Source organism: Pelodiscus sinensis, chromosome 1 (assembly GCF_049634645.1).
Source record: "Pelodiscus sinensis isolate JC-2024 chromosome 1, ASM4963464v1, whole genome shotgun sequence".
Lineage (NCBI taxonomy): Eukaryota > Metazoa > Chordata > Testudines > Trionychidae > Pelodiscus > Pelodiscus sinensis.
Window position 1 is genome coordinate 8,371,011 of NC_134711.1, and position 18,275 is coordinate 8,389,285.

At 44.4% G+C, this 18,275-nt stretch overlaps 1 protein-coding gene across 3 annotated transcripts in view; it reads right to left on the reverse strand.

The window, feature by feature from the left end:
- Positions 1 to 18,275, reverse strand: part of IL2RA (interleukin 2 receptor subunit alpha) — a 51,587-nt gene that overhangs the window by 11,400 nt on the left and 21,912 nt on the right. For all 3 annotated transcript variants that reach the window (XM_075925925.1, XM_025183200.2, XM_075925934.1), the window contains exons 3-7: positions 16,461 to 16,553; positions 15,698 to 15,931; positions 7,026 to 7,211; positions 4,075 to 4,167; positions 3,348 to 3,545 (exon numbers count right to left, since the gene is read on the reverse strand). In XM_075925925.1, coding sequence (XP_075782040.1) covers positions 3,348 to 3,545; positions 4,075 to 4,167; positions 7,026 to 7,211; positions 15,698 to 15,931; positions 16,461 to 16,553 — 804 coding nt within the window. The remainder of the gene's footprint in view (positions 1 to 3,347; positions 3,546 to 4,074; positions 4,168 to 7,025; positions 7,212 to 15,697; positions 15,932 to 16,460; positions 16,554 to 18,275) is intronic.

Sequence of the window (18,275 nt, forward strand, 5' to 3'; positions counted from 1 at the left end):
CAAGTCATGCCAAACTAATCTGATAGCTTTCTTTGATAGGATAACGAGCCTTGTGGATAAGGGAGAAGCGGTGGATGTCATATACCTAGACTTTAGTAAGGCATTTGATATGGTCTCTCATGATATTCTTATTGATAAACTAAGCAAATATAACTTAGGGCCACGATAAGGTGGGTGCATAATTGGCTGGATAACCGTAGTCAGAGAGTTGTTGTTAACGGTGCTAAATCCTGCTGGAAAGGGATAACGAGTGGAATTCCGCAAGGGTCTGTTTTGGGACCCGTACTGTTCAATATCTTCATCAATTATGTAGATATTGGGATAGAGAGTACGCTTATTAAGTTTGCAGATGATACCAAACTGTGTGGGGTTGCAACTTCTTTGGAGGATAGGGACATAATTCAAAATGACCTTAGCAAGTTAGAGAAATGGTCAGAGGTAAACAGGATGAAGTTTAATAAAGAGAAATGCAAAGTGCTCCACTTAGGAAGGAACAATCAGTTCCATACATACAAGATGGGAAGCGACTGTCTAGGAAGGAGCATGGCGGAAAGGGATCTAGGGGTCATAGTGGACCACAAGTTGAATATGAGTCAACAGTGTGATGCTGTTGCAAAAAAAGCAAATATGATTCTAGGTTGTATCAACAGGTGTGTTGTAAGCAAAACTCGTGAAGTCATTCTGCCACTCTACTCTGCACTAGTTAGGCCTCAGCTGGAGTACTGTGTCCAGTTCTGGGCGCCACATTTCAAGAAAGATGTGGAGAAATTGGAAAGGGTACAGAGAAGAGCAACAAGAATGATTAAAGGTCTAGAGAACATGACCTATGAAGCCAGGCTTCATGAACTGGGCTTGTTTAGTTTGGAAAAAAGAAGATTAAGGGGGGACATGATAGCGGTTTTCAAATATCTAAAAGGGTGTCACAAGGAGGAAGGAGAAAATTTGTTCCTCTTGGTTTCTGAGGACAGGACAAGGAGTAATGGGCTTAAAGTGCAGCAAGGGAGGTTTAGATTGGACATTAGGAAAAAATTCCTAACTGTCAGGGTGGTCAAATATTGGAATAAATTGCCAAGGGAGGTGGTGGAATCTCCCTCTCTGGAGATATTTAAGAGCAGGTTAGATAGACATCTGTCAGGGATGGTGTCGACGGAGCTTGGTCCTGCCCTGAGGGTGGGGGGGCTGGACTCGATGACCTCTCGAGGTCCCTTCCAGTCCTATGATTCTATGATTCTATGACTTTAAGCAAATTACTTAGGTGTAGATTCACAATGCTACTTGGACTCCTAACTTTCACAGAAATCAATTATACATCAGGGCCATAACCTCAGATCCCCATTTGTAAAATAGGGGCAATACTTCCCTACAGCCACACTGCTACACTAGGGGATCGGATGAGACATAGTTTTCTTATGCTTTCACGTGAGTGACTTAGTTCCAATGTGTTGAGGGGATGGCAGATATGCTCTGAGAACTGGCAGTTAAGGTTGCTGGATTAGAAGACTTTCAAGACCTCATATATGACAAGGACAATTCCCTCCCACCCTTTAACTGTCAGTTAAGTGGAGAAAGTGAGTCTGCACAAGTGTCTGGCACAACCTAGCCCCAAATTGATCTTTGGTTTTGCTGGTAGCCTCTTGGCTACTGATATGACCAGGAGGATGAAAGAAACCCAATACTAGTTTGCAGTCTGTCATTTCCTCTTCCATTCCTCACCGATGTTTTCCACATCCCTGATAGTATCTCTGAAGATTCCCCACAGTTCCCAACACCTAAGTCACAGCCAGCTGGAGATGGCTGTTACCTGTGCAAAGGGAGATGAATCGGAGCTAGACCAAACATCTCGTTCATGATTAGTCAATGCCAGAACACTGCTTTGTACCTGATATTGGAATTGATTCCTTCAGCTCTTCTACACTCTTGGGGTATGTCTACACTGCAAAGTTAATTCGAAATAACAGTCCTTATTTCAAATTAACTTTAGTAGTGTCTATACATGCAAACCGCTATTTTGAAATTAATTTGAAATAGCGGAGCACTTAATTCGAATTTGGTAAACCTCATTCTACGAGGAGTGACGCCAAATTTGAAATAAGGGGTCTCCAGCCTTTCCCAGGGAGCCCTGGTGGCCACTCTGGGCACAACCTGGAAAACTTACTCTCCTCTCCCCCAACTCCGGAGACATTAAAGGGGTAGACTCTGGCCACAGTACCTGTGCCAGCTCCAAGCCTGCCAGCCCGGAGCCAGCAGTGGCCACTGGGGCCCCTGACCCACTGGCCCCAAAACATGAGCCAGCAAGCCACTGGCAGCCAGCACTCCACTGCTCCCCAGGAGTAGTCTGTAAGGTCCCAGGAGCCTGACAGAGGCTGGAGAAGGTGGGCACCTTCCTGGTCCAGGATGGAGATCATGGACCTTATTAAGGTTTGGGGGGATGCCCCCAACGTCCATGATCTCCGCACTAGACAGAGGAATGTGGCCATCTATGGCAGGATAGCTGCCAACCTGGCCACCAAAGGCCACATGCGAACCCAGGAGCAGGTTTGCATGAAAATCAAGTTGGTCCGGCGAGACCCCCAACCCTTGGCCCTGAGCTTCCCTTCCCCCTTCTTCCCCTTGCTTCCCCCTTCCAGCTCCCTCCTTCCAGGCTTTCCCCTCCCCTCTCCCACCTCCTTTTCCCAATCTCCCCAGAGGTTCATCTCCCCCCCCCCAAGTTTTGTTCAATAAGCCCAATTTCTATTTTTGAACATACGTGTCTTTTATTTGACATCAGGAAGAAGGGCTAGGGAGGGGTAAGTGGAAGAACATGAGGGAGGAATGGGGCACGAGTCCCCAGTGAGGAGAACCAGGGAGGCTCTGAGGGCTCCTCGGGTGGATGCTCTTCTGCAGGGCCTCCTGGATCCTGACAGCCCCCCGATAAACCCCTCTGGATGGCATCCTGCAGCAAGTGCAGCTGGGCTGATGGCAATGACCCCACGAGATGCACTGGCATGCCCAGGGGCAGCTCTGGCTCCATGTGGCCGAGTGCCGTGGTGTCCCGAGTGCAAGCACTCAGGGCACTCCAAGACAGGACTGCTTTGCTGTCCCTCATCGAGGTAGATAAGCAAGTGGGGAACCCTGAGAACTGTCTGTCCAGGGTGGGGGTAGGGTCCCTTTAAGAATGGAGCTCAGTTAGCCTCAGGCAACAGCCCCACATACCTGATGCCCTGCCGGCACTGGTTCTGGCCAGCCTTAACTTCGGTTCAGGGTCCACTCAGTGTGGACGCGCTATTTCAAAATAGCAAAACGCTATTTCGAAATAGTTTTTGTGTGTAGATGCTTAATTTGATGTAGTGTATGTAGTGTAGACATACCCCTGCTGTCATTAGTGCACTGCAGATGTAGACTTGTCCAGAAGATTTTCCCATTTTCTTCCTTACATGTCCTGATACCAGAGGTTGGGGGTCGAATATCATAACCGCTCAGACACTTGTAATGCAGTTCCTGACCCACAGCATACTCTGTCACCTTAGCTGTGGCATATTCCACGGGCATGGGCATCCCACAGTAACCTATGCAATCCAAAGGGAGCAGACACTTAGGCACAATATTTACCTTACTGTGGCTCTTATCACATCAGTGAGATTTTCAATGCAACAACATTTTCCTGTGTGGAGAAAACCAGTCTCCCCCAGTTTTAGGGGGCAAAATGTAGGTCTGGACTTAGGGCAAGGCAAGTAAAGCGGTTGCTTTGGACCCCATGCCTTTAGGGCCCCATGCTGCCCAGCGCCCATATGCCTGGCTTCTCACTTGCTGCTCTGGCTGGGAGTTTCCTGGGCGTGCAGTGCAGCCGCTGCCAGCATGCTGCCTGGGGCCCTGCAAACTTTGGCCAAGCACGGTAATATGAAAAAAGCCTTTTGATACACATTAACAACTGCTTCTAGCAAATGGGTTTGGGATCTGCTATGTCTGAATCGAAGATGACCAAATCTAAAACATAAACATTAAAGAGTGGATTTGAAAAACACTCAAGGTTGGCTTTTTTCTGCTCCCATGCAACCCAACAGAAGAAATATGTTACAGAAATTACATGACTGGTACCTGCTGTGTCAGACGGCACTATGGTGACTGGATTCTCCGGTGTACTGTTCTGTGGTTTTCTTTCTGACTGCTGTGAAATAGCACCGGCGTCCCCTAAGGATGAGATTAAACTTATTGGGATTTTTTTCTGGAAGAGTTACTCATACTCTAGAATCACAAATGGAAAATCCCCATTTGGTTGCCTAGGCCAGCCCCTGCCAGTAAAGGTACAGAGTGGTTCCTTACAGCACGTAATCTAACCCTACATATTTAATAATATTCCATGTATGCCTGTTATGGGGTTCTTTCCCCTTTCTCTGAAGTATCAGGGTCTGACCCCTCTCAGACTGTTTACTGGACTAGACAGACTGTTGCTCTGATCAATCTGTCAAGTCCAATTGAGTGTAGTCTATTTTAAAAAGTTACATATGACAGCACTCTAGAGAGACTGCTCCATAGCCCAGTAAATTACATCACAATGCCAGGAAACTTCCTCGTATTTTGCCTATTCATAGTTAGAAGGCAAAGATAATTTTCATTATATGGTAGGTTCATGTTTTGTTTAACGGTGCATCTGGATTTGATATAAAGAAACAATATGCGGCATTCAGGTGACTTTGCTGTACAAGGCCATGATCTACCCATTCTTCCACAAAGGATTTCACCAAGTAGAAAGAGTGAATGCAAAATTGACCTTCATCTACAAATTTGACACTGTACAAGCCCAGAGAAATAAAGACATTACCTGGATGTCACACTATAAAGCTAGTCTCCCCTGCCTTTAACACCTCATTTTTATATCAATAGCTAAGTATGGGACACTTCCAGACCACCAGTCTCTGGTGAGACCACAATCATCATTAGCGCTGGTTTTACAATTGACAAGTATATTTTTTCCTCTTCTTACTCTGTTATAAATACTGGGTTCCTGTTATCCCTCTCCGGCTCATCTGAGGAAGTGGGTTTTGCCCATTAGAGCTCATGATATTATCTATATATATTTATTAGTTTCTGAGGTGCCACCAGATTACTTGTTGTTTTTAAAGTTACAGACTAACATGGCTACCCCTCTAGACTTAACAGATATGGCATCCTTAAAACCATGCCTGACTGCAATCACAGCATAACAGGACAAATTCAGTGTTGGTGTATCTCATTGGAGTTAAGTCATTGGAAGTTCCTCCATACCCACATTAGATCAGTATCTGGCTGAGCACACATGATTCCCTCCTCTATCCATTGTTACCCATCTCTATGAAGGTACATAACAACCAGAGATCACAACTGAGCATAACACATGTTTGTGAAGCTTAGAGCTCCTAGCAAAGAAGACCAGAACCATGGGTGTATCCAAAACAAACACTGTGACTAATACAAGTGCCTTTCATCAGAACAGTGATAGAAATGTAGCCGTGTTAGTCTGGTGTAGCTGAAACAAAATAATCCTCTTAACTGGCATTCATGCTAAAATTCGACACTCTCCGCAGGGGAATTAACAAAGACTCCAACTATCTTACCCATTACAAAGATAGCTTCCCCAATTATCACCTCTAATACTATTAACTCACAGACATCTCCCCTTCCCCACCTCTAATATCATTAACTCACTGGCATTCACCTTCCTTCTCCCCTCCCCCCCCCCACACACATCCCCCTTCTGTTCTGTAATGTGATTTGTCCTTTTCATGTGTGTTCATTTTTTTTTAAATTTTATTCTTTGGTATATATGGTTGTGACTATTTTCTTCCACTATTTGATCTGAGGAAGTGGGTCTGGCCCACGAAAGCTCATCATCTAATAAACCATCTTGTTAAGTCTTTAAAGTGCTACATAGTCCTGTATTTCATCAGAACAGATTGAAGTAGCAAAATCTAATACACGTTGAAGAGTGGGGTTCTTTCACATAGCTTTAATGGCTGCATCAGGTCAGAGGGAGTTTGCTCTTTGTTGAAGAATGATTCCAGTTATGGCAACAGGGTATTGAAGGGAGACATGACAAGAAAACTTTCTCTTGTCACCTCATTGCCAGTGGTCCCATGGAACCAGCAAAATGAACATCCAAAGCTCTAGTAAGTGGGGCAGGAGACATGAAAATTCTACTGTGTTCAGAAGAGACTAAACTCCAGAGGCAACAGTGAAAGTTGTGAGAAGGACATGAGCAAATAGCCAGTCCTCTCTCCACGGGTTAAACTGTTTTGGGCAGCCAGTGAGGTCTGTGTTGGATTTGTGTGTTTTTAGGTGCACTGGCTCCTAAGAGAAGGAACCACGTCTTTCTATGAGATTCTTAGAGGACTGTGTTTACTGTCAGCCCTCAGCAAATAATAAATGAGTAGATTCCACCATTAGGAAATTTCCCCTGATAGCCTGCATGTTGATTCTAGAAGTAGGCATGAGCGACAGCTAACTTCGGAATCAGATGGTTAGCATCATATAAACACGTAGGTAAATAAAGAGAAGTTTGGATTGATATTGAGATCCATATTTTTCCAAAGTTTAAAGCTTGGGTTTTGCTCTGGGCCCATCCCTGTTTTGTTCCTGACAGAAGCTTTGGCCTCTAACAGGTACCATATGTCTTTCACTTTGTAAGCTGTGTGTTTCCACTCCTTTTCTTCACTCAGCTTGCAATGTGACTCTAAATTGGTCAGTTTCTGATTAAAATCTGTTTTACTTTCCTTTTCTTATGCATTAGCTCAACAGTGTGGTGTTTCTAGCTCTGCCATAATGTTTTAAAATTGTAATAATAAACTAAACTCTTTATTTTAATTTCATTGTACACACTTCTCTGTATATTAGATGTATCTTCAGAAAGAGTCAATATCTGAGTGTCAGGTGTGCATGAGAGAAGTAGGAATACAAAACATCATTCATTACTTCCGTGTTGTGCTGCTTCTAGAGTAGCACAATTAATTGAATATTGGCTGCCCATATAAACGAGGTGCTTAGACCTAGCAGGAAGGAAGGTAACTACTTACGTTTACATATAGTAGTTCTCATGGTCCAGTGAATGAACTCAGAATCATTTTTACAGACAATAAAATCAGACTCTCCAACTATCCTTTGATAGCCAGGTTTGCACTCATATTGCGCCTTGCTGCCCACCATGACCTTGTCAATGGTAATCTCAGCAAACTCAATGTAGTCTGGGGCACGGCACTTCCCTGCAAAGAGAAAGCAGGTCTGTTAGTACATGGCTGGAGGGCTTTGAATCACTTTGATTTTAGACAGCCTGGGAGCAATGGTGTCCATATGGTTATGGCACTGGCGTATTTCCATTACTGCAAATGGAGGATTGCATGTTTGAAAGTAAGGGTGGAGAAGGGTTTAAGAGGCTTACCCCACAGTGACCATGGGAGATGAAATCCCAGCCCACATAGAAAGCAGCCCTGGACTAGTCCTGTCCAATCTGCCAATACCATGTCTCCCTTAAAGAAGTACATTTTCAGGTTACAAGAAATGATGATAAAACCATGGGTGAATTCACAAAAGTACTTAGACTCCTAACTTTAACAGAAATCAATTATATATCAGGGTCATAACCTCAGATCCCCATTTTGAAAATAGGGGATAAATTGCTTACAGCCTAAGTCCCTAAAGCCGCAGTGCTACAATAGGGGCTCAAATGAGACACCTTTTTTTTTTTTTTGTATTCACGTGAGTCATTTAGTTCCAACCTGTTGCGGGGATGGCAGATATGCTCTGAGAACTGGCAGTTAATGTTGGTGGATTAGAAGGCTTTCAAGACCTCATCTATGATAAAGACACTTTTTTTCCCCTTGTTCATCAATATGTGGGGGGAGGGGCACCAGTTTTTTTTATGTCCTCCATTTAATGTCCTCTTTAAGATGGCGACCAGTCTCCTGGTCACCATCTCCTGACAGAAAAGAGCTAGGAAAAGAAGAAAGGCGGGAAAGAGAAAAGGCAGGAAAATGGGTCACAGGACCCTAATCTGCCCAGTAAACAGAGGGTTCATAAGGGGAGTTCACCCGCCCCTCTGGGCTCTCTTTGGGTGTGTCTAGACTACATGCCTCCATCAACGGAGGCATGTAGATTAGCCTGATCGGCAGAGGGAAATGAAGGCGCGATTAAAATAATCGCGGCTTCATTTAAATTTAAATGGCTGCCCCGCTCTGCCGATCAGCTGTTTGTCGGCAGATCGGGGCAGTCTGGACGCGACGCACCGACAAAGAAGCCTTTCTTGATCGGCACAGGTAAACCTGGTTTCACAAGGCATACCTGTGCTGATCAAGAAACGCTTCTTTGTCGGTGCGTCGCGTCCAGACTGCCCCGATCTGCCGACAAACAGCTGATCGGCAGAGCGGGGCAGCCATTTAAATTTAAATGAAGCCGCGATTATTTTAATCGCGGCTTCATTTCCCTCTGCCGATCTGGCTAATCTACATGCCTCCGTCGACGGAGGCATGTAGTTTAGACGTACCCTTTGTGTGCATGTCATCGGCACAACCCAGTGATGCTAGGGCAACAGCTAGCAGGCTGTCTGGCTTTGTAGGCCTTCTGGGGTAGAAGCCAGCCTGGTTGCTGACAGCCCTTTGTGGTGCATCAATCCAGTTTTACAGCTATAAGGACTGCTAGCACACAATTTATTTGTTTTAGGTAGGAGTCTACAGCAGGGCCAGTTATACACACACGCATACATGCCATCTCGTCCTCCTGTCCACACTCCGCATGCAGGAGGGCATGTCAAATATAGAAGAAAGGAAAAAAGAAGACCAGAACAGAAAAGACCGTCTACCTAACTGGGTCTCTGCAACTCCATCGTGTCTTTGTTTGTTCCTTTTCCTCAGCCTGAAGACGTTCACATACCTCTTTTCTCCGGACATTGAAACAGTGGTAGGACTGTTTAGACCATTCCTATTTTGGGTTCTGGCCTCACACCAGGCTTCATTTGTGACAACCAGATTTTACGTTTGCTTTCTACGTTTCGTATTGTGTTAAATAGAACGGTCGTTGTTTCAGACATTTCTGTGTGACTTGATTAATACATGGTGATAGAGATACAGTGCAGGTGTAGAACCTGTGTCCCTGTAAGTAGGATTCAGTCCTGGTCTAACAGTTTTGTCAACCGCAGCAGGACACCTACTATTAGTCAAGTCACTGTTTTAGTTTATTTTCTAGCTCTGTCAGTTGCTAGCAGGCCAGGACACTGTGTGGGTGGGAAATCGCTCCCGAGGGTGACAGAGAGGTGTCCATAGGTGGCATGTGCACCTTCATTTCCTGCAAGGGTGGTGGTGAACCACCAATGCTTGCCCAGTGGCGGCTGGGGGGAGTCATTGGTCTGCGGTACCAAATCATACCTCCTCTCCCCACAGATGGGGATCTAGGTGGGGTGGAACCTGGGATAACTCGAGCAGCAACTGGGAAGGATCAGCCTCCTTCTGTGGGCCCAAACAGCATGAGTAAATGAGTGACCAGTCTGGGGCAATAGAGTCCACCTTAGGTTGCAGATCTGAGGAATCCAGATCTAGAGGGTTTAAGGGCTAGTTCCAGACGGTGGGGGATAGTAGCTTTGTGGGTCAGACAAGCAAAGATAAGTCGGGTCTTATCTGACATTGAGGACAGAGCCCCATCCTGCGGTAATAACCAGCTGCTATCTGTGTACTTCCCAGCCATGGCTGAGAGCTGCCAGGTATCATTGGTTCCTGTGCTCTTCTGGGGCACAGCAGAGAAGCCGTGCGGTTTCAAGATACCAGCAGGTTGATTCCCATCCAGCATGTGCACCTGGACCACTGGAGAAGCTGGGTGGTTACTGATTCAGAATAAAACTTCCCTTGTGTTTTGTGTGGAATTATTTGGAAAAGGGAAGAACCTTCAGGCAGAAGGGCTGCTCAAGGTGGGCAAAGTATACTCTACCCTGACATGGTGCTGGGAAAAGTTTATCCAGGAGAAGCCTGTTCCTAACACGAAGCAGATAAAAAGGGCTCTGATCTATGGGCTGTACATTGTCTCTAAGGAGCTCCACGAGTTCTGTGGATCCCAGGCAAGTACTATAACTCAATTACAGCAAGTGATTAGGGAAAAGAAAGCTGAATTGGAGAAGTTTAATGATCAGGTAGAGGGGCTGGATCCCCAAAATGGTGGATATCTCATCCAAGTTAGCCGCTTGGACTCTCAGCTTTCAGAGCTGTCAGACATGCTGACAAAGAACTCATCCAAGCTGCCATTAAACAAGAGGAATCTCAGGCAGCAATCTGAGAGCTCATGAAAGAGGTCAGGTCTAAGCCAGGCCAGAGAAGCAGAACACTTGGACTGATTCAGAGATGGAGAAGTTCCATGTCTTTTGCAGGAAATATCAGAGCAGGGAAACAGGAAAGGGGTGGCAGCTTACTGCTTCTCCTGAGCCCAGTCCTCCTGTAACTTAGGGTACGTCTAAACTACATGGCTCCGTCGACGGAGCCATGTAGATTTGTTGTTTTGGCAAAGTCAAATGAAGCCGCGATTTAAATGATCGCGGCTTCATTTAAATTTACATGGCTGCCGCGCTGAGCCGACAAACAGCTGATCAGCTGTCTGTCGGCTCAGCGTGCTAGTCTGGACGCTCCCCTGTCGACATCAAAGCCCTTTGTCGGCAGCTCCGGTAAATCTCATCTCATGATCATTTAAATTGCAGCTTCATTTGACTTTGCCTATGTGTCTAATCTACATGCCTCTGACGACAGAGGCATGTAGTCTAGACACAGCCTTAGAGCTTACCTATGGCACCTATAACTAACACAGTGGTAAATTATGGCCCAGGGCCTACATGATCATCAGAAACTCAACAAGAGTTTAAGTCTTATATAGCTGAACAAGCTCGAGCAGCAGACAAGATCCTAGGTCCCCTGAATAGGGATACAGCTTTAGACTGGTCCTTTAAGGTGTGTGCCCTGCCGGGGTGGGAACAGAGGACATCTCTGCCCTAATACGGGAATGTATGGTCAGTGAGGAATTTAGTGCTTTGCTTGTGCACTTGCAAGTGGGAGATGCCACCAACCCTTTTCAAATGTATGAGGGCCTTATTAAATGTTACTACCCTAGTCAGAACCTTATAAGCAACTCTTATTCTGAAAGACAACACCCTCATGAGAGGCCAGAGAGATATTTAGGAAGGAAGAAACTTCTGTATTGGTTAGCAGGTGATTTCTCATGTGATGCAGCAGAGTCCTGGGCAACAGCTTTACAGGATTTGACACCAACCCTCCGTATAGCCCTTGGTCATGTGGATTCTCAAAATACCTCGCTGGGGGAGTTAGAGAATCACATTAAGGAAGCCTATGAACTTCAGCAGGAAGCCTTCCCAGCTGTAGGGACTAGGAAAAAGGTGGCAGCTGTTACAAACAAGGGCAGCAGAAGAGGCAGATGATCCCTTAAATCCTGGAAGCATCAGCAAGAAGTCAAAGGATCTTCTTCACAGAAGAGGAAGAGGAAATCTCCTATCCGGCTTGGAAAGAGTAATCACCTGGGAAGTTCAAATCAGAAGGAGCACAAGATGTTCTGGAATGAAATTTGGAAAAATTTTTGCAGTATGAAGCCAAGAAAGCTATAGATCATCTCCCTACAAAAGATTTGTTACAGAAACTAGCACAACGCGAGAGAACCAAACAACTACAGGCTGTCATAATGGAACAAACAAATCATACCCTGAAAATTGCATCGAGGAAGTTAGTCAATAGTCAAGGCAAAGATTGGGATCGGAAACTCCTGCTGGTTCTTATGGACCTGAGATCTTCTGTAGCTTCTCCTGGATACATCCCCCATCAGGCAATGACCGGTCAATTGATGCGCCTGACTGAACACTGATGGATCAGGGGTGTCCCACAGATGAATATCAGCCCAGGCTGTGTGTAGACTAATTGATAAAGAAATCATACATGACATTAATAACATCCAACACCAAGTGGCTATCTGGTTAAAGACCAACATAAGATCAATGGATAAGAGGCTGGGAGATTCTTCTAAGCCCAAAGAATGGAACATGGGTGATAAAGTGCTGGATAAGTACTTTTCAGGAAAAAAAGGTCACGCCTTTAACCTAAGGTGGATGGGTCCAGTTCAGATTACAAATAAAGCAAATCTGGTGGTCTATGAGCTTGAGCTGAAAAGCCGTAAGGGGAGGAAGGCCCGATTGAAATGGTTCCATTCCAGCCAGATTAAAGATTGGAAGGGTAACTGAATGTACAATAATTTGAATGTAATTATTGTCTCCTTCTTCTGTGTCATAGGAAACTTGGATCAGCAGTCCCCTCATGGATGTAATGTATTTTATTATCTGTTGTAGAACCCTATGTATGGCTATTACTGTGCATGAGGGACAGTTATTTCTGTACTGTGACTCCTATAACAGGAATAAGGGGATCGCAACCCAGTGAACCTAAGGACTGGGGCTTCCCTTTTAGGCCTAGAATTGAGGATACTACAGGTATCCATATTTCCATATTTGCTTATACAAATGGAGAAGACTGTGAGCTACAGTGGAAGAAGGAAAAGAGTAGTAGAGCAAATACGATTTTGGCATACAAAAATGAGCAGTGGGCTCGAGAATTTTTACTCCTAGGTAGAGTCTCAAAAATATCTCGGGGGTTGTAGTTGGGAGCTTCAAGATCCGAGGGTCACTGGTTGTACAGGTGGCTTTGTGACAAAAAGTCCATTGAAGTGTGCCTATATTTCTTCAGTGTTAGCCAGTCATGTTAAGGAAGGGATCTTTAATGTTACAGTCTATTCCAATGGTCAGTTCTTTATTTTTGTGCAAAAAAATGAGACTACATACTCCCTCTTGTCAGTATTTTATTGATCTTAAATGTGAAGCTGGTGCTCATCAATATTGTAATTCAACTGGTAATGTAAATAGTCTTTGTCCTGTATACTTACCATCTATAAACAAAGCAAGTTGTGTGAGACAATTAAATATGTCTATAGCTGGTAATGATTCAGAAGTTTGGACCCTGATAGGAGTGTTTGGGTCCAAATATCATATCCAGGTACAAGTTATTCCAAAACAACATGTTAATCATATAGGTTCAGTGGTTGTTAAGGAGGATCTGAAGCGCATCATGGTGACACACCCTGGTATGCCTTATGGAAAGTTACTTTAAATCTGCAGGTTTCAAGTAAGTATAGCCAGTCTTCATTTATATCACTTTCACAGCGAGAAATTGCTGCCAAGCTTCTAGAGGAGGTGGGTACCGGACTGGGAATTGTCAATGCTTTGAGTACAGGTACTATTGCCCAACATATTAGCAATGTGAGTTACAAATTAGCCTCTTTGAACCAATCCTTGGCCGAGTCTCTTAATAAAATCATAGGCTACGTCTAGACTGGCATGATTTTCTGCAAATGCTTTTAACGGAAAAGTTTTTCCGTTAAAAGCATTTGCAGAAAAGAGCGTCTAGATTGGCACGGACGCTTTTCCGCAAATCAGCCGCTTTTCTGGAAAAACTTGCCAGCTGTCTACACTGGCTGCTTGAATTTCCGCAAAAGCACTGACTTCCTACTGTAAGAAATCAGTGCTTTTTGCGGAAATACTATGCTGCTCCTGTTCGGAGCAAAAGTCCCTTGTGCGCAAAACTTATGCGCAAAAGGGCCAGTGTAGACAGCTGAGATTTGTTTTCCGCAAAAAAGCCCTGATCGCGAAAATGGCGATCGGGGCTTTTTTGTGCAAAAGCGCATCTAGATTGGCCATGGACACTTTTCCGCAAAAAGTGCTTTTGCGGACAAGCATCCATGCCAATCTAGATGCTCTGTTCAGAAAATGCTTTTAACGGAAAACTTTTCCGTTAAAACCATTTCCGGAAAATTATGCCAGTCTAGACGTAGCCATACTGTATTAATGCCCATAGATATACCAAATTTGGTAATAGAGGATTGAGGAGAATATTCTGGGATTTATCCATTTCCATATGTACGGGAGGTAAATATTAGATATGTGTGTCCCACCAAAATCTGCAGGGGGCCACACATATGTCCTAGTACAGCTGAGGGAAGATGCCATTACCATATGCAACGAAGAAATACATCTCAGTCGGAGTTGGTTATAATCAACAATCACTGTATATGCATCAGGAGTGCTTGTACCCAGTTTATTGTTAATTTCTTTTACCCTATTGTTAATGATCCTCACATTAATTTGTGCTTATGTTTTGTGCTATTTCTGAGGGTTGTGACATTAAGTTTATTTTGGAGAAGTTGAATACCAGGGATATAAGGCTTGCTTATGATTTATATGACCATGTAGAGCCTGTGAATTTGGGAGCTAACCTGAGAGTATTAAGGCAATAGGTAAAGCATCCCGAATTAAAGCAACATATTCAGGAGCTTGTAAAGCAGGATCACAGCACAATGATAACAGTGCACCACTCCAACACTGAAATTGAAAATATCCTGAAAAAAGTGCTCCAATACTCTCAATTTGCCTATTGGTGGGAATCTTTGTTTGCCAGCCCTATAGAGATGAGTAATGCATGATACATCTTATTGCATCCATTTGTTACTATCTTAATTGTTTATTTTGTAACCTTTATAGCCAATATTGCAATAATTAGTTGGGTAAAGATGAAAACCAGGAGTGTAGTTAATTTTAGTAGCTATGTGCCTCCTCCTGTGTAAATGTTAATGTGACAACTATGGCACCAACGTACCAGATTGCCAAGGAGGGGATATACTGGGGAAGGGGCACCAGGCTTTTTTTTTATGTCCTCCATTTTTATGTCCTCTTTAAGATGGCATCCAGTCTCCTGGTCACCATTTCCTGTCAGAAAAGAATGGGAAAAAGAGGAAAGGCAGGAAAGAGAAAAGGTGGGAAAATAGGTCACATGATCCTAATCTGCCCAGTAACCAGAGGGTTTGTTCATAAGGGGAGTTCACCCACCCCTCAGGGCTCTCTGTGTGCATGTTATCAATATAACCCAGCGGTGCTAAGGAGATAGCTAGCAGGCTGTTTGGCTTTGTAGGCCATCTGGGGCAGAAACCAGCCTGGTTGCTGACAGCCCTTTGTGGTGCAGCAATCCAGTTTTATAGCCGTAATGACTGCTAGCACAGGGTTTATTTGTTTTAGGTAGGAGTCTACAGCAGGGCCAGTCATACACACATGCATACATACCATCTCATCCTCTGGTCTGCACACTGCACACAGGACGGCGTGTCAAGTACAGGAGAAAGGCAGAAAGAAGACCAGAACAGAGAAGACTGCCTACTTACCTAGGTCTCTGCAACTCCGTCCCGTCTCTGCTTGCTCCTTTTCCTCAGCCTAAAGACACTCACTTAGCTCTTTTCTCCAGACATCGAGACAGTGGTAGGACTCTTTAAACCATTCCTAGTTTGAGTTCTAACCCCAACCACACTTCATTTGTTACAACCAGATTTTATGTTTGCTTTCTATGTTTAGTATTTTGTTAGATAAAGCAGTTGTAATTTCAGCCATTTCTATATGACTTTATTAATATACAGTGATTAATGCACAGTGGTACAGATATGGTGCACGTGTAGAACCTATGTTCCAATTAGCAGGATCCAGTCCTGGTTGAACAAGTAGTATGTCTGGAGAAAGTGAGTCTCCTCAAGGGTCTGACAGAACCTAGCCCCAAATTGATCTTTGGTTTTGCTGGTAGCCTCTTGGCTAGTGATGTGACCAAGCGGATGAAAGATTGCTTTGTACCTATTATTGGAACCGATTGAGTCGTCTCTTCTACACTCTTGCTGTCATTAGTGCACTGCAGACGTAGACTTGTCCAGAAGATTTTCCCACTTTCTTCCTTACATGTCCTGATACCAGAGGTCGGGGGTCGAGCATCATAACCACTCAGACACTTGTAATGCAGTTCCTGACCCACAGCATACTCTGTCACCTTAGCTGTGGCATATTCCATGGGCATGGGCATCCCACAGTAACCTATGCAATCCAAAGGGAGCAGACACTTAGGCACAATACTTATCTCACTGTGGCTCTTATCACATCAGTGAGATTTTCAATGCAACAACATTTTCCTGTGTGGAGAAAACCAGTCTCCCCCAGTTTTAGGGGGCAAAATGTAGGGCTGGACTTAGGGCAAGGCCAGTAAAGTGGTTGCTTTGGACCCCGTGCCTTTAGGGCCCCGTGCTGCCCAGCGCTCATATGCCTGGCTTCTCAATTGCTGCTCTGGCTGGAAGTTTCCTGGGCGTGCAGTGCAGCCGCTGCCAGCATGCTGCCTGGGGCCCTGCAAACTTTGGCCAAGCACGGTAATATGAAAAAAGCCTTTTGATACACATTAACAGCTGTTCCTAGCAAGGGGATTTTGTGACTGCTATGTCTGAATCGAAGATGACCAAATCTAAAACATAAACATTAAAGAGTGGATTTGAAAAACACTCAAGGTTGGCCTTTTTCTGCTCCCATGCAACCCAACAGAAGAAATATGTTACAGAAATTACATGACTGGTACCTGCTGTGTCAGATGGCACTATGGTGACTGGATTCTCAGGTGCACTGTTCTGTGGTTTTCTTTCTGACTGCTGTGAAATAGCACTGGTGTCCCCTAAGGATGAGATTAAATGTAGTGGGATTATTTCTGGAAGAGTTACTCACTCTAGAATCACAAATGGAAAATCCCCATTTGATTGCCTAGGCCAGCCCCTGCCAGTAGAGGTACAGAGTGATTCCTTATAGCACATAATCTGTCTCTACATATTTCCGAATATTCCATGTATGCCTGTTATGGGGTTCTTTCCCCTTTCTCTGAAGTATCAGGGTCTGGCCCCTCTCAGACTGGTTACTAGACTAGACAGACTGTTGGTCTGATCCAATCTGTCAATTCCATATGTTTTGACTATTTTAAAAAGTCACAGAAGACAGAGCCCCTAGAGAGACTGCTCCATAGAACCATAGGACCATAGAGCTGGAAGAGACCTCAGAAGGTCATCAGGTCCAGCCCCCTGCTCTAGGCACGACCAATCACAACTAAATCAACCCGGCCAGGGTTCCCTAGGTAACCCATTCCAGTACTTCACTATCTTCCTGGTGAAATAGTTTTTCCTAATATCCAACCTGGACCTCTCCCAACACAACTTGAGACCATTGCTCCTTGTTCTGCCATCTGTCACCACTGAAAACAGCCTCTCTCCATCCTCTTTGGAACCTCCCTTCAGGGAGTTGAAGGCTGCTATCAAATCCCCCCTCACTCCATAGCTCAGTACACTACATCACAGTGCCAGGAAACTTTCCTCATATTTTGCCTATATTTTCCCATTTGTAATTAGAAGGCAAAGATAATTTTCATTACTTGGCATGTTCATGTTTTGGTTAATGGCTCACCTGGATTTGATATAAAGAAACAGTATGCAGCACTCAGGTGACTTTGCTATACAAAGCCATGATTTACCCATTTTTCTACAAGGGAATTTCACCAGCCAAGTACAGGCAGAGTGCATGGAATAGACATTCATCTACAAATTTGACACTGTACAAGCCCAGAGAAATAAAGACATTAACAGGATGTCACATTATAAAGCTAATATCCCCTGCCTTTAACACCTCATTTTTATATCAAAAGCTAAGTATGGGATACTTCTAGACTACCAGTCTCTGGTGAGACCACCATCGTCATTAGCACCGGTTCTACAATTGACAGGTAATTTTTTACCCCTTCTTACTTTTTTATAATTTCTGGGTTCTTGTTATCCCTCTCAGGCTCATCTGAGGAAGAGGGTTTTGCCCATGAAAGTTCATGATATTATCTATCTATATATTTGTTAATCTTTAAGGGTATGTCTAGACTACATGGCTCCATCAACGGAGCCATGTAAACTAGTTTACCCGACATAGTCAATGAAATGAGGATTTAAATAATGCCTGCGTCATTAAAATAAAAATGGCTGCTGCGCTGTGCCAACAATCAGCTAATCCGGCAGAGCACGGCAGTCTAGATGTGGATCGGTCGACCAGAGAAACCTTTGTTGACCACTCCTGTAAACCTCGTTTAAAGGCTAATACAGTTTTGGGATGCATTAGGCAAGGTACTTACAGTAGACATAAGAAGGTGTTACTGCCGTTATATAAGGCATTGGTGAGACCTCATTTGGAATACTGTGTGCAGTTCTGGTCTCCTATGTTTAGGAAGGATGAATTCAAACTGGAACAGGTACAAAGAAGGGCCACTAGGATGACCCGAGGAATGGAAAACCTGTCTTATGAAAGGAGACTCAAGGAACTTGGCTTGTTTACCTTACCAAAAGAAGGCTGAGGGGAGATATGATTGCTC